At 39.4% G+C, this 17,194-nt stretch overlaps 1 protein-coding gene and 1 long non-coding RNA gene across 3 annotated transcripts; both read right to left on the bottom strand.

The window, feature by feature from the left end:
- Positions 1–4,513: 4,513 nt before the first annotated feature.
- Positions 4,514–5,728, bottom strand: LOC131228915 (UDP-glycosyltransferase 91C1-like). The gene is made up of 3 exons (XM_058224752.1): positions 5,694–5,728; positions 5,444–5,651; positions 4,514–5,347 (listed from the first exon to the last, which is right to left on the bottom strand). Exons 1-3 carry the CDS (start codon positions 5,726–5,728, stop codon positions 4,514–4,516), a joined length of 1,077 nt encoding a protein of 358 aa, XP_058080735.1.
- Positions 5,729–6,078: 350 nt separating this feature from the next.
- On the bottom strand, positions 6,079–7,805 carry LOC131229086 (uncharacterized). Of its 2 annotated transcripts, XR_009163171.1 has the most exons (4): positions 7,239–7,805; positions 6,877–7,079; positions 6,707–6,754; positions 6,079–6,580 (listed from the first exon to the last, which is right to left on the bottom strand). It is a non-coding gene; the product is annotated as an uncharacterized LOC131229086 (long non-coding RNA). The 2 variants fall into 2 exon arrangements; XR_009163170.1 differs by lacking the exon at positions 7,239–7,805 and having other exon boundaries at positions 6,877–7,209.
- Positions 7,806–17,194: the final 9,389 nt, after the last annotated feature.

Genomic DNA, 17,194 nt, shown 5'->3' with positions numbered 1-17,194 from the left:
TAGAGGGGAGTGTTAGCCGCCACGGGGTCGGACGCTCAGAATCTTGCCCCTCTATGTATCTACTAGGAGCTTTGGAAGGCCCGTAATGCGACAAAGTTTGAAGATAGGGAAGTATCAAGTCTGGCGGTGATAACAAAGATCCATGGCTGGTTTCGCTACTTTAATGGCGGCAGCAAGGCAGGCTTTTCCCCAACGTCGCATCTGTTATCGGTTTCGCCTGGATCAATGGCTAGAAATGCTCAAAATCTGGATCAGCCCTCTGTAGTTTTTTGGACCAGGCCAGCTTCCTCTTGGGCTAAGATCAACGTCGACAGGTCCTCTCGGGGGAATTCGGGTTGTTCTGGAGGTGGAGGTGTTTGTAGAAATGGTAGAGGGGAGGTGCTTTTTGAGTTCTCTTCTGCTTATGGCCGCGGGTCCAAGACTGGGGCCGAAATTCGAGCCATCCATGATGGACTCTCCCTCTGCCAAAGCAGGGGCATTTATTGGGTGGAGGTGGAATCAGATTCCTAGTTAGTGGTTGATATTTGGAATGGCAGATCCAAGTCAGGGTGGAAGTGGGAGTATTGGATCTGGTGGATTGGTAACCTTAAGAGTCGTGGTCAGGTCAGGATTGGGCATGCCTTCAGGGAGGCGAACGCCCCGACGGACGCACTAGCCCACCTTGGTAGTGATTCCCAAATCAACCGAATTTTTGAATCGCTTGCTGATCTCCCTATCCTTGTGAAAGGCTGATCTTTCTTGACAAAACGGGTCTCGGGGCTATAAGGGGCAAAAGTTAACGTCTCCCAGCTTTGTATAGTTTTCGTCATTTCTGTTTTTCCTTTTATGATAAGTCTAGCCCAGCCTTTTTCCTGGGCAGGCCTGAATGTAATTTGATCCCATTGATGAATGAATTTTAAGGCCCGGTGCCTCTTTTGGTAAAAAAATAAAAAATAAAAAAAATCCTTATGGTGGGGCCTAACATAGCCATGGTATGGATTTATTAAAATGTAGCATCTTGGTGGAAAATACCTGGTTGGACAACAAGTCTTAGCAACCTCCAGATGTAAGTGAGTAGTTTCCTTTTCAAATTAGCAATGAAAATCCTCCAATGGTTGGAATATCTTAACAATGCGGTTGTTGTATTCTTTGGATCAAATGCATAGAAAAACATGATGAAGGGGTGTCAACCGACCGGGCCAGGCTTTGTCGAGTCCAGCCCACATTGTTTAAGGGGGGCCCAAACTTGGGCTTTGCTGATGACTGGCCAAAATAGTCCATCCCGAGTCTGTTCTAACTTTGGGGAGAGTGAGTGGGAAGGTGGTGGCCCGATTGGGTGGGCCCCATTGTAGTGTTTATGTGAAATCCATACTGAACACTAGGTACATCATCCTATGTTAGGCCCAAGCCCCAAAAATCACTCCCATCCGTGGTTCAATTACTACACAATTAGAAACAATATACAAGGAAAAACTCACCCTCGACCATTTTCCTTGTTGTTTCCCACGTGAATTATACATGGGCATGATTTTTTTGGATTTCAAGGCTAAGTTTTGGTATGTATATACTAGTTGGAGTTGATTTAATATAATCATCATGTGGGCCTTGTAAAAATCAAGGGTAGACGTCTCTCTCAATATTTTCATTTGTTCTATTCCACTTTAATGGAGTTGGGTCAGAGTGAGTTGGGGTTAACACCGGGTCAGAGCTGCAAGAAGACATAACAGAGATTAGTCAAAAAGTTGACAAATGGGCAAAACAAACTACAAACGACCAGAAGCTATAACTTGGAGTTTCGACTCGGGGAGGCGAACTTGGTGGGGACCCGAGATTACAATCTACCCAGATCCGCCATTGTGATTTCTAACTCTCTTGAAGTAAAGAACCACTTGTCCTTCCAACCCTTATTGGAGGAGGGGTTTTGGGTGATAAGGGCCTGACCTTTTTTGCCCGGCCACGAAGAAAAATAGTACCAGACAAGGGAACTCGGACTACTCTTGGCCCGATATGAGTATAAGAGCTCGTCCACAGTCAGCTTGGCGTGAAGTTGGTGCCACAAAATGTAGCTTCCAAAGGCAATTCGCCATATGTTACGGTTAAGCTATCCTAGGGCAAGCATTAGGCGATGTACTACCATCCTCATGATTGGGTGGAGAGGTAGCCGTAAGCTGCAAGAAAAGAAAATAAGGAAAATGGCTATCTCCCCCTCGAGAGGATGGCCTGAAAGTTTTCCGATCTCGAATAACTGTAGCTCCACCAAGTCAGGGATGTTAAACTCGAAGTGGAGGGCAACCAAATCCTCTAGCTGGAGCCTTGAGCTAAAAGGACCTGACGACGAAGCTGGTCCCTGAGAAGACAAGGAAACTGCCTTCGCTTGGGGCGACAAAACTTCCTCATCTTGAGCTACCATCACTAGAGATCGTTCGCTCGATGACACATTTAGCCGAGAATCCACGCTATCATGAATGGACTCTCTGTGGAAGGCCCTCGCCATAGAGATTCCCCTGGAGCCCTCCAACGACATTGCAGTGAAGGTAAAAGAAAGAAAACAAAGGAAGGAATGTAGCACACTAGGAAATGTACTGAAAACATACCGAAAAGAAAAAACTCAAGTGACTGGATGGCCCACTAAGCGAAGAAGAAGACAAAAAAGAGAGAAGAGGTTGGCAAAGCTCAGACTCCGCATAAACTAGTGAGCGAAAGGATGAGGGAAAACTCATATTTATAAGAACCTCAGAAGAAGGGCAATTAATGCCTGCATTAATTGCTAAGACGTGAAGGGACACCTTGATGCACGTTCTCCTTCGCGTGGCAGCCCGGGCTTCGCTCTTAGCCCGCATTCATAAAGCAGGGACAGATGTCTACCTATGAGTCACCCGGAGGTGAAGCAGCGGTCACCACTTTATGCATATCTCCTCATATGGAATCACTGTCATAATATCCCTCTTTGATCATAACTGCATGCGTCATCTCTTTCCAATTCCCACATTAACTATTGAGTGACAAAATCGAGGAATACCTATGGAATGAGCCGACCTCCTCATGTTAGAAAATAAAAAACTTCTCACTCACACATCAGTTTAAATATACTTACTTCCCGAGCTCATGAATATGAAACTAGAAGTAGGAGGCAACTGTAATGGGTAAAATTGAGTTGACTTATTGTATGAGACATGTGGTAACAAAAGCATCCAAACAGACTCTCTGAAATACCTAAGAGTTAGAGAAAACGAGCTGAGCAGAGAGACTCAGTGACTAAACTGAAACAATTAAACCGGTTCGAAAATAAGACTCGTGAGCAAACCTACAGATCTCGACTACCTCGACCTCCAATCTGATCTCAAGGTCGGATGTTGACCTCGACCTCAGGGTGAGAAAGAAAACATCTAGAGAGAATCTTGCACTGTATATGGATGAGATTCCTTAGCGAAGTCTCAGCTGAAGATCACGTCAATCAAGACATAATTGGAGAAATACTCGAGAACATATTCTGATTCCAATATAGGCCTCTCCAGCGTATCTCATAGATCTACTCGGATAGACAAACTACTTGGCTAACCTATAGATACATCACCATGCATGTCCAAGAGAAAGGTACACAACTATCCCTATTATACTATATATGCATATTGTGGGTCCATACCCGTGACTTACGCATCAAAGGGTCCTTGGCCACAACCGGCGCCCCTAGTGTTTGCTTAGTCTCCATTCATTTGTAGGTACCCAGAAACTCATAGGAGGTAAAGCAAGATCGACAAGATTTGAGCAACAACATGCTAAATTGGCAAATATGGCACATTGGATGCCTAAAGATGGGCAACAACACATGGCATAGCAAGATTTTATTGGGAAATGATTTTCAGTAGTCATACGCACGTTCTAGGTAAGCACATGTGACAAATGTGGATACTTAAAAATGTACAATGGCACATATGTCATGGGGTGTTGGAGTGTTACAGATCCTTTATATGTATTAATACACATCCTCGAGCAGGAAGCTTTTAGAGAAAGTGGTGAGCTTTTAAAGAACGTGGGATTTGACTTGGCATGGGAGTGAAAGATGAAGTGTTTGAATACCGAGTGTAGTATATATAGCCCCGCTGTATTGTCCACATGTGGGGCACAAGAGATCCGCCAAGACTGTCAGCCACCAGAATGATTAACGGATGGAAAGTGTGGATATAAGGCACATACAACAGGTGGGCCTCATAGTCAGAGATCCACCCACCATGATGAAAAAAAGGGCAACATCCAGCCCCAATTATTCACCAATGATGGGGCCATAAGATCAACGGCTGGATTAAAGCAACCATGATCCAACAGAACGAAGTTCACATTCAATGGGAAAGTTCCCTGAGAATACAAATCATATCATATAAAAATTTGGAATGCTAACAACCACATCTCTACATTTTATTTCAGATCAGTTGCCCTTTATGTCTTGGAGCTTTTGAGGAAGTTGATAAATTCATTCATGTAGTTTTCATGGAGTGTCTGATCACTGAAAATGGCCTTCATTTCTAAGGATTTAAGCCTAAACCTTTCTCCTTCCTCTTCGACCATGGCTAGCCTCAGCGACTGAGTGAATCGCATTGCTGTGGAAGGACCCATCGTCGTTTATCTCAACTTTTATAGCCAGACCCTTGTCTACCAACATCCTCGCATCCAATGAATGGACGTTCGCAAGCGGCAAGACGATTAGAGCATGCCCATAATGGACGGTCTTGATGGTGGACGCCCACCCAGAGTCAAAGAAAGATCCGCCGATGGAAGGGTGGGCCAGTATCTCCAACTGAGGGGCCCAACCCATATAGACGACCCCACGACTGCCGATCTGGCACTCGAATCCCAGCGGAAGGGTATCAATGTCGTTGGTTGCCCATCTGAGGGCCCATAGAAATGGCAAATTGGATAGTTGAAGGCCATGGGCAATCTCAAACACTTGATCTCTTTTCAATTTACACTCACTCCTGAAGCAAACGAACACCACCGATCTGGTAAGCTGTTTATTGAGCCATCTGAGTGTATTTACCCACTTGGGGTCGGTCGTTTCTCTCTTCTCTGGTGGCGTTGGTGGAAGTAATCCAACTGGAATGACCGGTCTCTTGCGCAATTTCTTGAGTAAGCCCAAGTACCCCACTTGGAACTCATTGCAACTCTGAATTGCCGTTGCCGAACACCCTTGGAGTCCTAGCACCAAACGATCCAAAATCGAGAAGCCCGATGCATCTGGGCTGAAAATACCACGGTAGAAGCCAGCAGTCTCATGGGACGGAACGGCAATGGACGAATTGAATTCAAACCACTCAGGCGGGGACGCGAGGCTTTCTGGTGATGGCCACATTTTCCTTAGGCCATCTTCGATTGGCTGAAAGAATGCAATCACGGTAGCTGAATAAATAGAGAAGAAGACACGAGGGACTTTGAATTCACTTGCAACATTGCCCACCTAACTTGGGAAGACGTCATGGACTATCCAGTCCGGCGATTCTTTGATAATGAACTGCTTGAAGGTAGGGTAGAAGAGATCGAAGGCTTTCTTCACGTACTCGTCGCTTCCTTGGAGGATATCGACAGTGGCCTCAGCGCCTTCAGGCTGGCCGTCCACCTTTGGCAATGGAAGCTCCACCAGATTGATCAGAGCTGTTAAATGTTGTGGGATCTTGGGTAGCCTTAGGATATTTTTTTGAGTGGTACAAAAAAATGGCCTTTACCGGCGGTCAAAACTGCCGGCAAAGTCTATGCCCATGGTCAGCTAACAGCCAGTAAAGCCTGCGTCGGTAAAAGCTTTACTGGCAGTCAGCTTCCTTTACTGGCGGTTGTGCTGGGCGCCGGTTCATGTGGGATTTAGTGGTGGTTGTGCTGGCCACCGCTTCTCGTGAGATTTACTGACAGTTTATATGCCTTTCTAGCAGTACGTTGTGGTATTCGAATTTTATAATGCCAGTTTTATAATGCATGCGGATGAATGGACCTTATCATTGACCCTTTTGGTCAAGGCCCACCTGATTTCACATTCCTCTTGGGAAGTAGATAGTGCCTAGTGATTGTTTTCCTGTAAAAATAAAATAAAATACATGATGATGTGGCCATTTCACATGCAACCCAACACTCCTCCAAGCTTCATGTGCATTTATTGGAACCATATGGTACACGACCTTCATCCAGGGACATTACAGGCCTTCTGGATTTCCCAAAGTGGGGCCCTTTGTTTGGTAATCCAGACCATTTGTCTGTTGCATCCAACCGTGGATGGATTGTGCCCCAATAATCTCCTTGACAGTTTTCATCTTAGCCATTCATTTGATGCCACTAAGTAAAAGGTTAGCATTAGGCATGCCACCTTATGTGCTGATATGGCGCACGAATGTGCAAGCCAAAAAAATTGGCTGTTGCATTGGTAGGATGGGCTATGGCTTACAAAGCAACTTATAAGAAAGTAGATGGAGGCTTCTTTGTTTGATGTTGTAGCCATTTCCCTTCTCTACTATACTAGAGCTGCCGTGAATAATATTTACAATAATAAATTGAATAGTTTCAAAAAAATAATAATAATAAATAAAATCCATCGATCTAGCTCCCATTCATCCATGCCTAAAACCTGCAAAACAAAATAGCAAAAAGAAATTAATTGGTATCAAAGTTAGAGACTGGAATTCAACTCAATATTGCATCAAAATACATATTAAAGCTACAAGTTCAGTACAAATGAGTCAGATATTCATACACATTAAGAAGTTTATAGCTTTTTTGGGATGGCAGTGTATCGGACAAGCTGTTGTTTCCAAGAAACCCGAAAATCGTGATGATAAAATACATACATCAAAGAGAATTATGCAAAGAAAATTAGATTCAAGAAAGGCGATTTGATTCTTGCAAGTAAACAAGTGAACTTACCATGCCATGGCTTTGTAGGTGGAGATGCTATTGACTAAAAAGCCTGCAAATCACCTTGTGTGAAGATGTATGACAATGTACTGATGTACCATGTGTTGAATGTGAAAATATGGCTAGACTCACCTGATAACCACAGTCAAACATTGCACGGAATGCGTCTGAAGAAGCAAGCAAAGCAATTCTGTGGGCATAGAACCGTTTACCTGGAAAAGGAAGCATTAGCATTTAGAATGCCCTTTTTTCATCATATAAATTTTGGGACTTTCTAGTAGGCAAATTATAATTCCAACATTTCTATCTAAAGCCCCAAGAATGAGAGCATATAGACTACCAAATTGATTCAGTCAAGAATGATTTACAACCTTCAACCAGATACGTAACATCTGACAATGTAGGATTGTTTATGTATCGTCCACCCAAATACACCTGCAACAAGAATTGCGTTTCAGCATGGACACGTAAAATCCGAACAAAAAACAAGACCTTTAAATTCAAAATCGATTCCCAAATATTCCTACATTAGGAAAAACTTTTTCAAACAGATTAATATATACAAAAATGCAGATAGGATATTGGAGAGAGCGGATAAGACAGTGCATGCATTTTTAAGAACAAGAAATTGAGAATGCTGCAAAGCAAGTAACTTTCCTTAAAACATTTATTGGCAAGCAGAGGAAAACCAGAAAGATTGCTCTATATGGCTAATAACTAATTGCACACATGGCAAAAGAAAAAAGAAAAAAAAAACATCATTGCATACAAAGTACAAAGAAGTCTGTTCTACATACCATGTTAATCAATCATCTTGTGATAAAGGAAAAAGTCCTAATTTAACAAAAGCACTAGCATTAGAACTCTGTTCTAATTGTAGTACAAGGACTCTAAAACATTCTAAAATCATCAAACTATCCAATCGTGAGACCTCTATGTACAGCTCCATAGCTTCTAGATGCCACGAATTAATGTGTAGTCTCAAACATATCATGAGTAATATATTTCTAACCCAAACTCTTTTCTTTTTTGGTTAGATTATTAAGTGCACCACACCATTCAAGTTATGACCTATTTTATTATTTACCTAGGTAATTACGGCATCTTTGCCAATGCAGATGTGGCAACTTACTTTTTTAACACTTAAATCGAGAAATTTACAAAATTAATGTGGGGCCCATCATGCCGTATGTGACTTGCCAGCTGAATTTTGGGCATGAGCCAAAAAAATGAGGAAGATCCAAAGCTCAAGTGGACCACACCATAGCAAACAGCGGGAATCGAACCCCTACCTTTAAAAACTTCTTAGGGCCCTTAAAAGTTTTAGATCAAGGTGATATTTGTGTTTTCCTTTTATCCATGTATGTGTGACCCTACTAACATGTTAGATGATGAAAAAACCACAATGTGGGCCCAATGAAGGAAACAACTTTCAATGGTGGACGAATTAAGACTGCTGTTTCCTTTCATGTGAGCCATTTAAGTGTTGAATCTGTCTCATTTTTCAGTTCATGCCCAAAATGTTTTAATAAAATAGATGGACGGTGTGGATATATCATATACATTATAGTGGGGTCCACAAATTTAAGTCAACATTTTTGTATTGATTTTCGAGGCAGAATTACTATTACATTTTCAAACCAAGTGAAAAAGTAATAATTACTTACCATGATTTACATGTATCATGGAAATCAAACAGGCTAATGTATTTCTATTTAATTCGAACATGCAGCCACACGTGCAACAAATGGTGGGATTTTGATGGGGTTTTCCTCCTTAGTTCAGAGGAGAGGTAGTGCAGCTGCGCTGCTCGACTAGTCGAGTGGGCAGCTTGACCGATCGAAGGGAGCTGCTCGACTGGTTGAGAATCGCTCGACTCGAAGTCCAGCGTGCTAGATTTTTTGGTGTCGACCAGTCGAGGGTCAAGCTCGATTGGTTGAAGGGGTCCTTTGACCAGTCGATGACCTGGCTTGACTAGTCGAGGGTTAAGCAGATTCTGTGTAGATTTTGTGCGGACTGCATAAATTTGAGGCAGTTTCGCAGAGGTACGGAAGGGGAGTTTCCTAAGCTATAAATAGGGGTCCCTAGGACTATTTTAGGGTATGCTAAGGCGTTTTCACGACCAAGGTGAGAGAGAGAGAGAGAGAGAGAGAGAGAGAGAGAGAGAGGAAGCTTATGGAAGCGAGGATTTTACTTGTATAAGTGATCTATTGCACAGTTGACGTCTCAACGCTTTTACATCCTCGTGATCGGTGAGATCTCTTCGTTTTCATTATTCTCTTATTGTTCATCTACTCCTATGTAAGTGAAGAAGGTTTGATCCAAGCGGCGTGTGCTTGTGATCGGTTGTAACATTCTACTTCATAGTGAATTGTTGCTCTAGACTAGGTCCCGTGGTTTTTAACTCTTCAAGGGTTTTCCACGTAAAATCTCTTGTGTCATGTGGTTTGTACTTTGATTTATTTCATTACTTTATTATATCCCATAACTCTAGTCTTTTGGGAGGCGAGATCCTAAGATTTTTTTGTGCAATGCTCCCAACAGATTTTATGTATGCATGTGTGGGTATATATACTAGAGTCATTCAACTTGAATCTAACTAAACACTTTATGAATCCAAATATTAAAATAGCTGGATTTAGAACAAGATATGTGAAGACTAGTATGAATACTATTCACACCCCAAGTATAGGATTGCGATGTAGTAATAATCTCGGTAAGACTGAGGTCGAATACATAGGGACTAAACCTTGTATGTATTCTGAAAGTAACTCGAACTAGAACTAGAAGAAGATGTAATCTAAACCAGGTAAATTTTAAGGGAATAATGGTGAAATCTTAAACTAAAACTTGTAAAATTCAAAGGTGGGAAACTAGGGTGCCAAGGATCCACTTGTAGAGACCAGGGATATCCATGCTTGATTCATAAACACAACTGGAATCCGAGTCCTATCTTCATCCAAATGGAAGTAATACGTTAAAAACAACTATGAACTTCCTTTGATCTAGTTATCAATGGCTGAGACTTGATTCCGTCATAAAACTATGCCCGTGAGACAAGCAAACAACAGAATTTAACTAATCCACAACCAATCTGAGAGATGTATGAATGTTAGGAAGGATTCCATCATCCAACCATGCCCAGGAGACGATGGTGAACAACAGGGATTCTTAAATTCACAATCCCTATAATGCTAAGAACATGCTCAAAGCTATCATAGATCCATTGTAATTTAAGTCACAACAAACTATTAAAAACTAAAAGCAATCCTTAATATCAAACTATAATCAAAGAGAGTTTAATGTAACATAAATCAAAGCAATAGAAGACCACCCATCACACTACAAGCTTCACCTCTTAGCCGATCACGGTCATGATTAGCCAAAAATCTTTGAAAACAAACCATAAAAGCAATAGAAAGGAAGAAGAAGAAGAAAAAAAAACTTTGAATGATGAAGCCATCCCACGCTCCTTCCCTCTCTCCTCTTCTCTTCACGTCTCCACACCACGCCTCCACGGCTGCCCCAAGGATTCTCCACGTCCAAAGATTTGATGGATACCTTCACACTTTCTCTCTCTCCCTCTTTTAGAGCAAGAAGTAGTCGGTTTACGTAGCAGAAGGCAGCATGAGCAGTGAAACGCAAGGCGACCCACGTTTGGATTGAGTTTCGAGGAAGAATCCATTCAAGCCGTCCATTCTGTCTTCTTAGGAAGGGTCAAGACCCACTTTTCTATCTTTTAGACGGTCTGGATCATCGATCCGACCTTGATTGTGATCACACAAAAGCTCACAGAGGCCGAATCTGTCAGATGCATGGCCTTGCATACGCACTGGAATGTTCGGTGGGCCCCACAGTGATGTTTCTAGGAAAATCCACCCCGTCCATTGAATTCTTGACGAAAAACCAGTCGAAAAGGAGTGGTTTCGGTTGAATTTGGGTGTGGCCCAATGTATCAAATCTTCCCACCATTCTACCTGCATTTTCTGGCGATCTACGTGTGTAAACGTGCATGGGACCAAAATCTCAACATGTCTAGAGTCGTGGCCACCCCTTGAGGTGAATGGACGGTCCAGATCATTCATCGTAGTGATGGGGATGGCCCACTGGTCATCTCAGAATCCACACCTTACAGACGCTATGCGTACACAGAAACCAGGTCGGGTCAGCAAGCTGACCGATCTCAGCGGTCCGGTGTGGCGCGGGAGTGCACCGACTATGCACTCTCACGCCCCCATGTGGGGTCCACTGTGATGCTTATGAGAAATCCACTCCATCTATCCCTTTCCTCATTTAATTGAAGGGGTTGAGACCAAAATTAAAGCATATCCAGAGATCAGGTGGGCCCCAAATCGCTGATATGTGGGCTGATATGTCCGTTGGGCCACTTCTAGAGGGTTCATGGACTAAATTTCGATGTGTACAGTTAGTTTAGGGTCCTCAGGCCAAATATAAAGTTTTGAGCCCAATGGATGACGGAAACCCTATGATCTTGCATTCAGGACGACTTTCAGGCCTCTTTATCGTCAATCACTTGATTTTCTTGGATCTTTAGCGTGTAAATTCTTCATTCTTGGTCCCCTAAGATCCGTCCCTTGCCTTGGTGATTTTAAAGCGTTAAATACATGCTTTTGATACCCTTTTCAGTCCAAGCTCTTTAAATTTACCTTCAACAAAAACACGATTAAAATAGGACGTTATGCATTATCATGTTTATAAAATCAGGTAATAATTGGGGTCTAATATGCAATATTTTACCCTCAACACAATCCCTAACTAGCATTTTACTAGTCCCGAGCAAAGTATAAATTTGAGAATTACAGGATAAATTTTTATAAACTCAAGCATTTTTTTTATTTTTTTTAAAGAGCAATCTAGATCATAGAATTCCAAGATACATCAATGTTGGGCATTACCTTCTCCTAGACTCAAGCGCATGGTAAACTTCATAGCCAAGTTTAAAAGTATTAATCCATCAATTAGAACAATTCTAAACATTGAGTTCCATGAGTGTAGTGTGAAACCTAAACTTATCACAATCAAAGGCTCAATTCTTTATTTTTATTATAATGTTAATAATCACAAGAGCATTAACCTAAGCCAAAATTTTCCTTACAGTTCAACTTTTCATTCTTTTAGCTTTTGATTTTTCCATTGATGGTTTTCACGCTATGTCAATCTTTTTAAATATCTTCAATAGGTAGCCCTTTTCGACGACAACTATTTTTTTAGCTGGACATTTATTTATTTTTCTTTCTTTTCAATTCTTCTTAGTGAACATGATGTATAAATTCCCCAGGTCGGTTCCTTCCATGCTTAGTGATTAACAAGTTAACCCTTCAATATCGAACTGAAACCTTACTGTGTAAGCTAGATGTGACATGTGAAATCATGACTCAATCCATATTTAAAACTTTTAATCATGGATTAACAATTCGAACTTAACTGTGAAATCTAACAAGTAACTAAATCCAAGAGTCATAAATCACCAACATTAAGTATCATATACTTATAAATTGAAGATATCCTTCAAAATCACTCGAATTCACAAAAAAAATTTAGAGAAAATTTAAAAATTTTCACAAGTTTTGCTCAAGTCTAAGAAAATACTGATTAGGTAACCTAATCTCTCATCCCCAACCTAAAATCTACATTGTCCTCAATGTAAAAGATATAAGCATGTAATGCACATGAGACAACAAAAATAAAAGAGAAGTGATGGAAAGATAGTACCTGATGAGGAAATTGAACGACCTTTCCAAAGAGATATCAGCGTGAGAGTGGGTCAGCATAAGAGTAAAACCAACAAAAGCAACCTATCCTAAAACAACTTAGAAAGCAAACTAACTTAATGGCATAAAGCAAACTACCTTAGTCCTATGAAGCAGAGGAAAAGCTACTCAATTATGCCGCAAGGTTCCTTTTTCGGCCAATATCTAGATAAATTTCTCAGTAGGTTTCTCAACAGGATCATCCAAAAGCCTTTTTTGCAATGGGCTTGGATGCCATGGAGCATGAATGTTTAGAGAAACTTATGTACTTCAGCAAAAAATTGTCGTTCAATTACTTGAGGTATCCAAAGTATATATAATTCACCTGTGATAGAAAAAGTGTCAAAGTTAGTATCCCATGGTGAATTAGAGACTACAAGTAAATAGAATTCAAAATTTTTTTCTTAAAGTAATGTAGTCTTAACACAGTTCGAAGTTTCAGATTCCGGTTCAATTTCCATCTCCCCTTCCCTTAATGGTAAATATTCATGATCTGTGGAAGGAGGGGTTTCAGAATGAGGGTTCTCTCGGTCCATGACAACTACCGATGTACTGTCTTACGAGGCATCCACTATTTCTTGTATCATGGGGTCGTTTAAATCTGCAAAGTATGCCAAGCAATCATCCAAAGAGTTGAAAAATTCAGCTGAGAGTGACTTATTTTCCTCATTGAAGTTTATAACAATCTGCCCAAGGATTCCATCGTCTATGGAAGTGGATGAATACATGCTCTCTTGCTTTTGCCCTGCACAGACAGATTAAAAATCAATAGGCAAAGAATTGATGTGAACACTTTGTTCATTGAAGCTACTCAGTAGAGGCATTGAATCGTCTAAAGTATACAACTCAGATGGTGACATCAACTGGGTAGTTTCAAATTCCAGAGTTATATCGAGCAAATTGTCCATCTCCCGAATCATATCATCATTCAATTCAAGGGAGTGATCTAAACATACCTCACAAAAATTGGAATGTTAATTGAAAGTGGTTCATCCTCCACATTTAAATCGGTCATGTTAGACACATTACAAGAAAACCCACTTTTATCGACGAAAATTTTCGTCGCTAAAAGCTATTTTTTCATAGGTGAAAAGTTTTATTGACGAAAATTTTCATCGGTAAAAGACGGATGGGAAACGCTTTTAACGACGAAAATTTGCATCATCGGCAATGGGAAGATTTTTATCGACGAATTTTTTTGTCTGTAAAAAATAAGTAAAAAACTTTTACCAACGATTTTTTTCATAGGTAAAGATATTCACATAACTTTTACAGACGATTTTTTTCGTCCGTAAAAAATAAGTAAAAAACTTTTACCAACGACTTTTTGCATAGGTAAAAATATTTACAAAACCTTTTACCGATGAATTTTTTCATCGGTAAAAAGTAAGTAAAAAACTTTTATCGACAATTTTTTTCGTAGGTCAAAATATTTAGAAAACTTTTACCGACGAAGTTTTTCGTCGGTAAAAAATAAGTAAAAAACTTTTACCGATGAGTTTTTTCGTAGGTAAAAATATTTAAAAAACTTTTACTGACGAATGTTTTCGTCAGTAAAAAATAAGTAAAAAACTTTTCCCTACAAAAAGTTTCATAGGTAACAATATTTACAAAACTTTTACCGACGAATTTTGTCGTCGGTAAAAAATAAGTAAAAAAAATTTTGCTAATGATTTTTTTTGTAGGTAAAATATTATTTGTTGGTAAAACTCAACACAAAAATTTTCTAAGTTCAAAATATGACACTTTTAACAACGAATATTTTCATCGGTAAAAGTGGTTTTTTAACTGACGAACATTTTCATTGGTAAAACTCCGCGCCAAAATTTTCAACCTTAAAAATATAACACTTTTACCGACGCAAATTTTCGTTGGTAAAAACATTATCCCGACAGTTTTAGTTCGTCGGTAAAACTCAACACAGAAATTTTCTATGTTAAAAATATGACACTTTTACTGACAAAAATTTTTGTCGGTAAAACCATTATTCCCGATGGTTTTAGTTCGTCGGTAAAACTCAGGGCCAAAATTTTCTAAGTGAAAAACATAACACTTTTACCGATGAAAATTTTCATCGATAAAAACATTATTCCCGACGGTTTTAGTTCATCGGTAAAACTCAGGGCGAAAATTTTGTAAGTGAAAAAGATAACACTTTTACCGATGAAAATTAGTGGTTTTTGCTTTTTATCAATGAAAATTGTCGTCGGTAAAACTCTTACCGTGAAATTTTCAAAATAGCACAAAAATTTTATATCTTAAAAATTAAAATAGTTTTACCGACGAAACTTTTCATCGGTAAAAGTGTTATTTATTGTAGTGACAGGTGGAGTAAATCACTATGGATGACAACTTCCTAGACCTCTTGATCCTTAATATGGGTCAAACTTGAGATTGAATCCAGTGAATCTTGAACTGTGCTCTCATGAATCTCATCCCAATACTTATCATCATCTAATTCAGTGCAGTATACACTCAGGATGAGATCGCTTTCCTCATATTCTATTCCTAGATTGGGTTTAGCTTCGCATAAACTAACCTCTTCCTCATCATTAAAATTAGGCGTATCATGTGAGTGAAGTGTGTCATAATTATATTTGAATGATAACGTCTCTTGATCATTCCTTTGGACAGTCATCGAGATCGACTCATTGGGAAAGTGAACCATATGCTCATTAACACAATCCAACTCTTCATTCCAAATTCCAGAGTTCTCCAAAAGCGAGTTAGGATCACTTTCCTCGCATTGTATTTCTGGACTGGTTTGAGGCTGGGGTGAACTAGCTTCCACTATCTTATTCATGCGCAAATTAAGCACTTCTAATGTTTTTCTAATTTCCGTAAGATAGTCCATGTTATGCTAAAATGAATCCTCTTATATCGTTTCTGGTGGGATCTCAAAGGTAGGGGATCTAAGAGAATAATAATTATAACATGTTGTTAGTTCATTTTCCCAATTTTGATGTTTCTACTGGTTATAATTATACGGATCATAGGTGGGAGAGTATGATGGTTATTGATACATATTATTACCCATAATATAATCTCTCATTGTTTTCTTCTTATTTGATGCGTGATAATAATTCTCACTCTCATAGTTATAATAACTACAACACTCACGTACTATTTTATTAATCCGTGGGGTGTAATTGTTCTCCTGCATGTGATCGCGTAATGACTTTTTAACCAGTGGAGCATTATATTCCAGTCGATTCTCGATGATGTTTTCAGAAAAATTTTGAGATGTGGGTAGTTCGTCATATAATCATCTAACCGCCCTTCCCAATATCTCATATCCATCTCAGTATAATGACGTACCTACTCTTACATGGTAAAACCCTAACTCTGAATCTAATCGTAAGAAAAATAAAAGAGAAGATCCTACAGTAGTATGGAAAGTAAGAGGAGGAGAAGTTAGAAGGAAGTTACCAAATTAGAAGTTCCTATGTTGAGATCCTGCAAAAGAAAATAAAAGAAATTAGTTTATAAAAATAGAAATTCTAAAGTTAGAAAGTAAACTAGTTTCTAAAAATGAAAAATTCCTAAAAATAAAAAATTGAAAGTTTCTAAAAACAAATTAGGAAAGTTCTAAATCTAAAATTAGAAAGTAAGTTAGTTTCTAAAAGTAAAAGAAATCCTTGAATTAGAAAGTTTCTACAAAAACAAAACCTAATCCTAAAAAAATAAAAATAAAATAGAGAATTAGAAAGAGATTACCAATTTAGAAAGTCTATCTCAGAGTCCTACAAAATTAGGAAGTTAGGTTAGTTTCTAAAAAAAAAAAAAGAAGTTAAATAGAAAAACCTAAACCTAAGTTAGAAAACCCTAATCTTAACCTATTTCTAAAACTAGTTAATCTCAGAAAAATGTAACTGTCAATCCCCGGCAACGTCACCAAAAATTTGTTCACATCCCAAGTATAGGGTTGCGATGTAGTAATAATCTCAGTAAGATCGAGGTCGAATCCATAGGAGCTAAACCTTGTACGTATTCTAAAAGTAACTTGAACTAGAACTAGAAGAAGATGTAATTTAAACTAGGTAAATTTTAAAGGAATAATGGTGAAATCTTAAACTAAAACTTGTAAAATTCAAAGGTGGGAAACTAGGGTGCCAAGGATCCATTTGTAGAGATCAGGGATATCTATGTTTAATTCATAAACACAACTAGAATCAGAGTCCTATCTTCATCAAGATGGAAGATGTAACACCCCATACTCTCGGTACTCGGGTGCTACCGAGTAACCCTACTTAGTATAAGTACAAACCTAGCTCAAGTGAATGTTCACATGCATTCCAGTCAAAATCTAACCGTTGAAAATGGTTCCCATCCTTGTATCATGCTATCCATCCATTATTCATTGAGACGAACCATCATGTTGTCAATAACTATCCTTAGGATTCTAAATTCATTGATAAATAGATCTAACCACCCATTGTAGATTTAAATCTAGGGACCTAAAAGATCATTTGTTTCATTTTAAATCAAACCATCCAACCATTAATCCTTACAAAGAAGCCCGTGGGCACTCCACCTTCGATCCAAAGCCAATCTGA

This window comes from Magnolia sinica, chromosome 16, assembly GCF_029962835.1.
Source record: "Magnolia sinica isolate HGM2019 chromosome 16, MsV1, whole genome shotgun sequence".
Taxonomy (NCBI): Eukaryota; Viridiplantae; Streptophyta; class Magnoliopsida; order Magnoliales; family Magnoliaceae; genus Magnolia; species Magnolia sinica.
Note: the sequence above shows the minus strand (reverse complement) of the source record. Positions and strands in the feature narration are given on the sequence as shown.

Excerpts from the sequence above, each read along its gene's own strand:
- LOC131228915 (XM_058224752.1), bottom strand. The coding sequence starts at position 5,728 with ATGGGCATAGACTTTGCCGGCAGTTTTGACCGCCG. Across the intron at positions 5,652-5,693 it reads GCCGGCAGTTTTGACCGCCG|GCTACCCAAGATCCCACAAC; the intron begins GTAAAGGCCATT and ends AAATATCCTAAG. Across the intron at positions 5,348-5,443 it reads CGGACTGGATAGTCCATGAC|CCAATCGAAGATGGCCTAAG; the intron begins GTCTTCCCAAGT and ends GCATTCTTTCAG.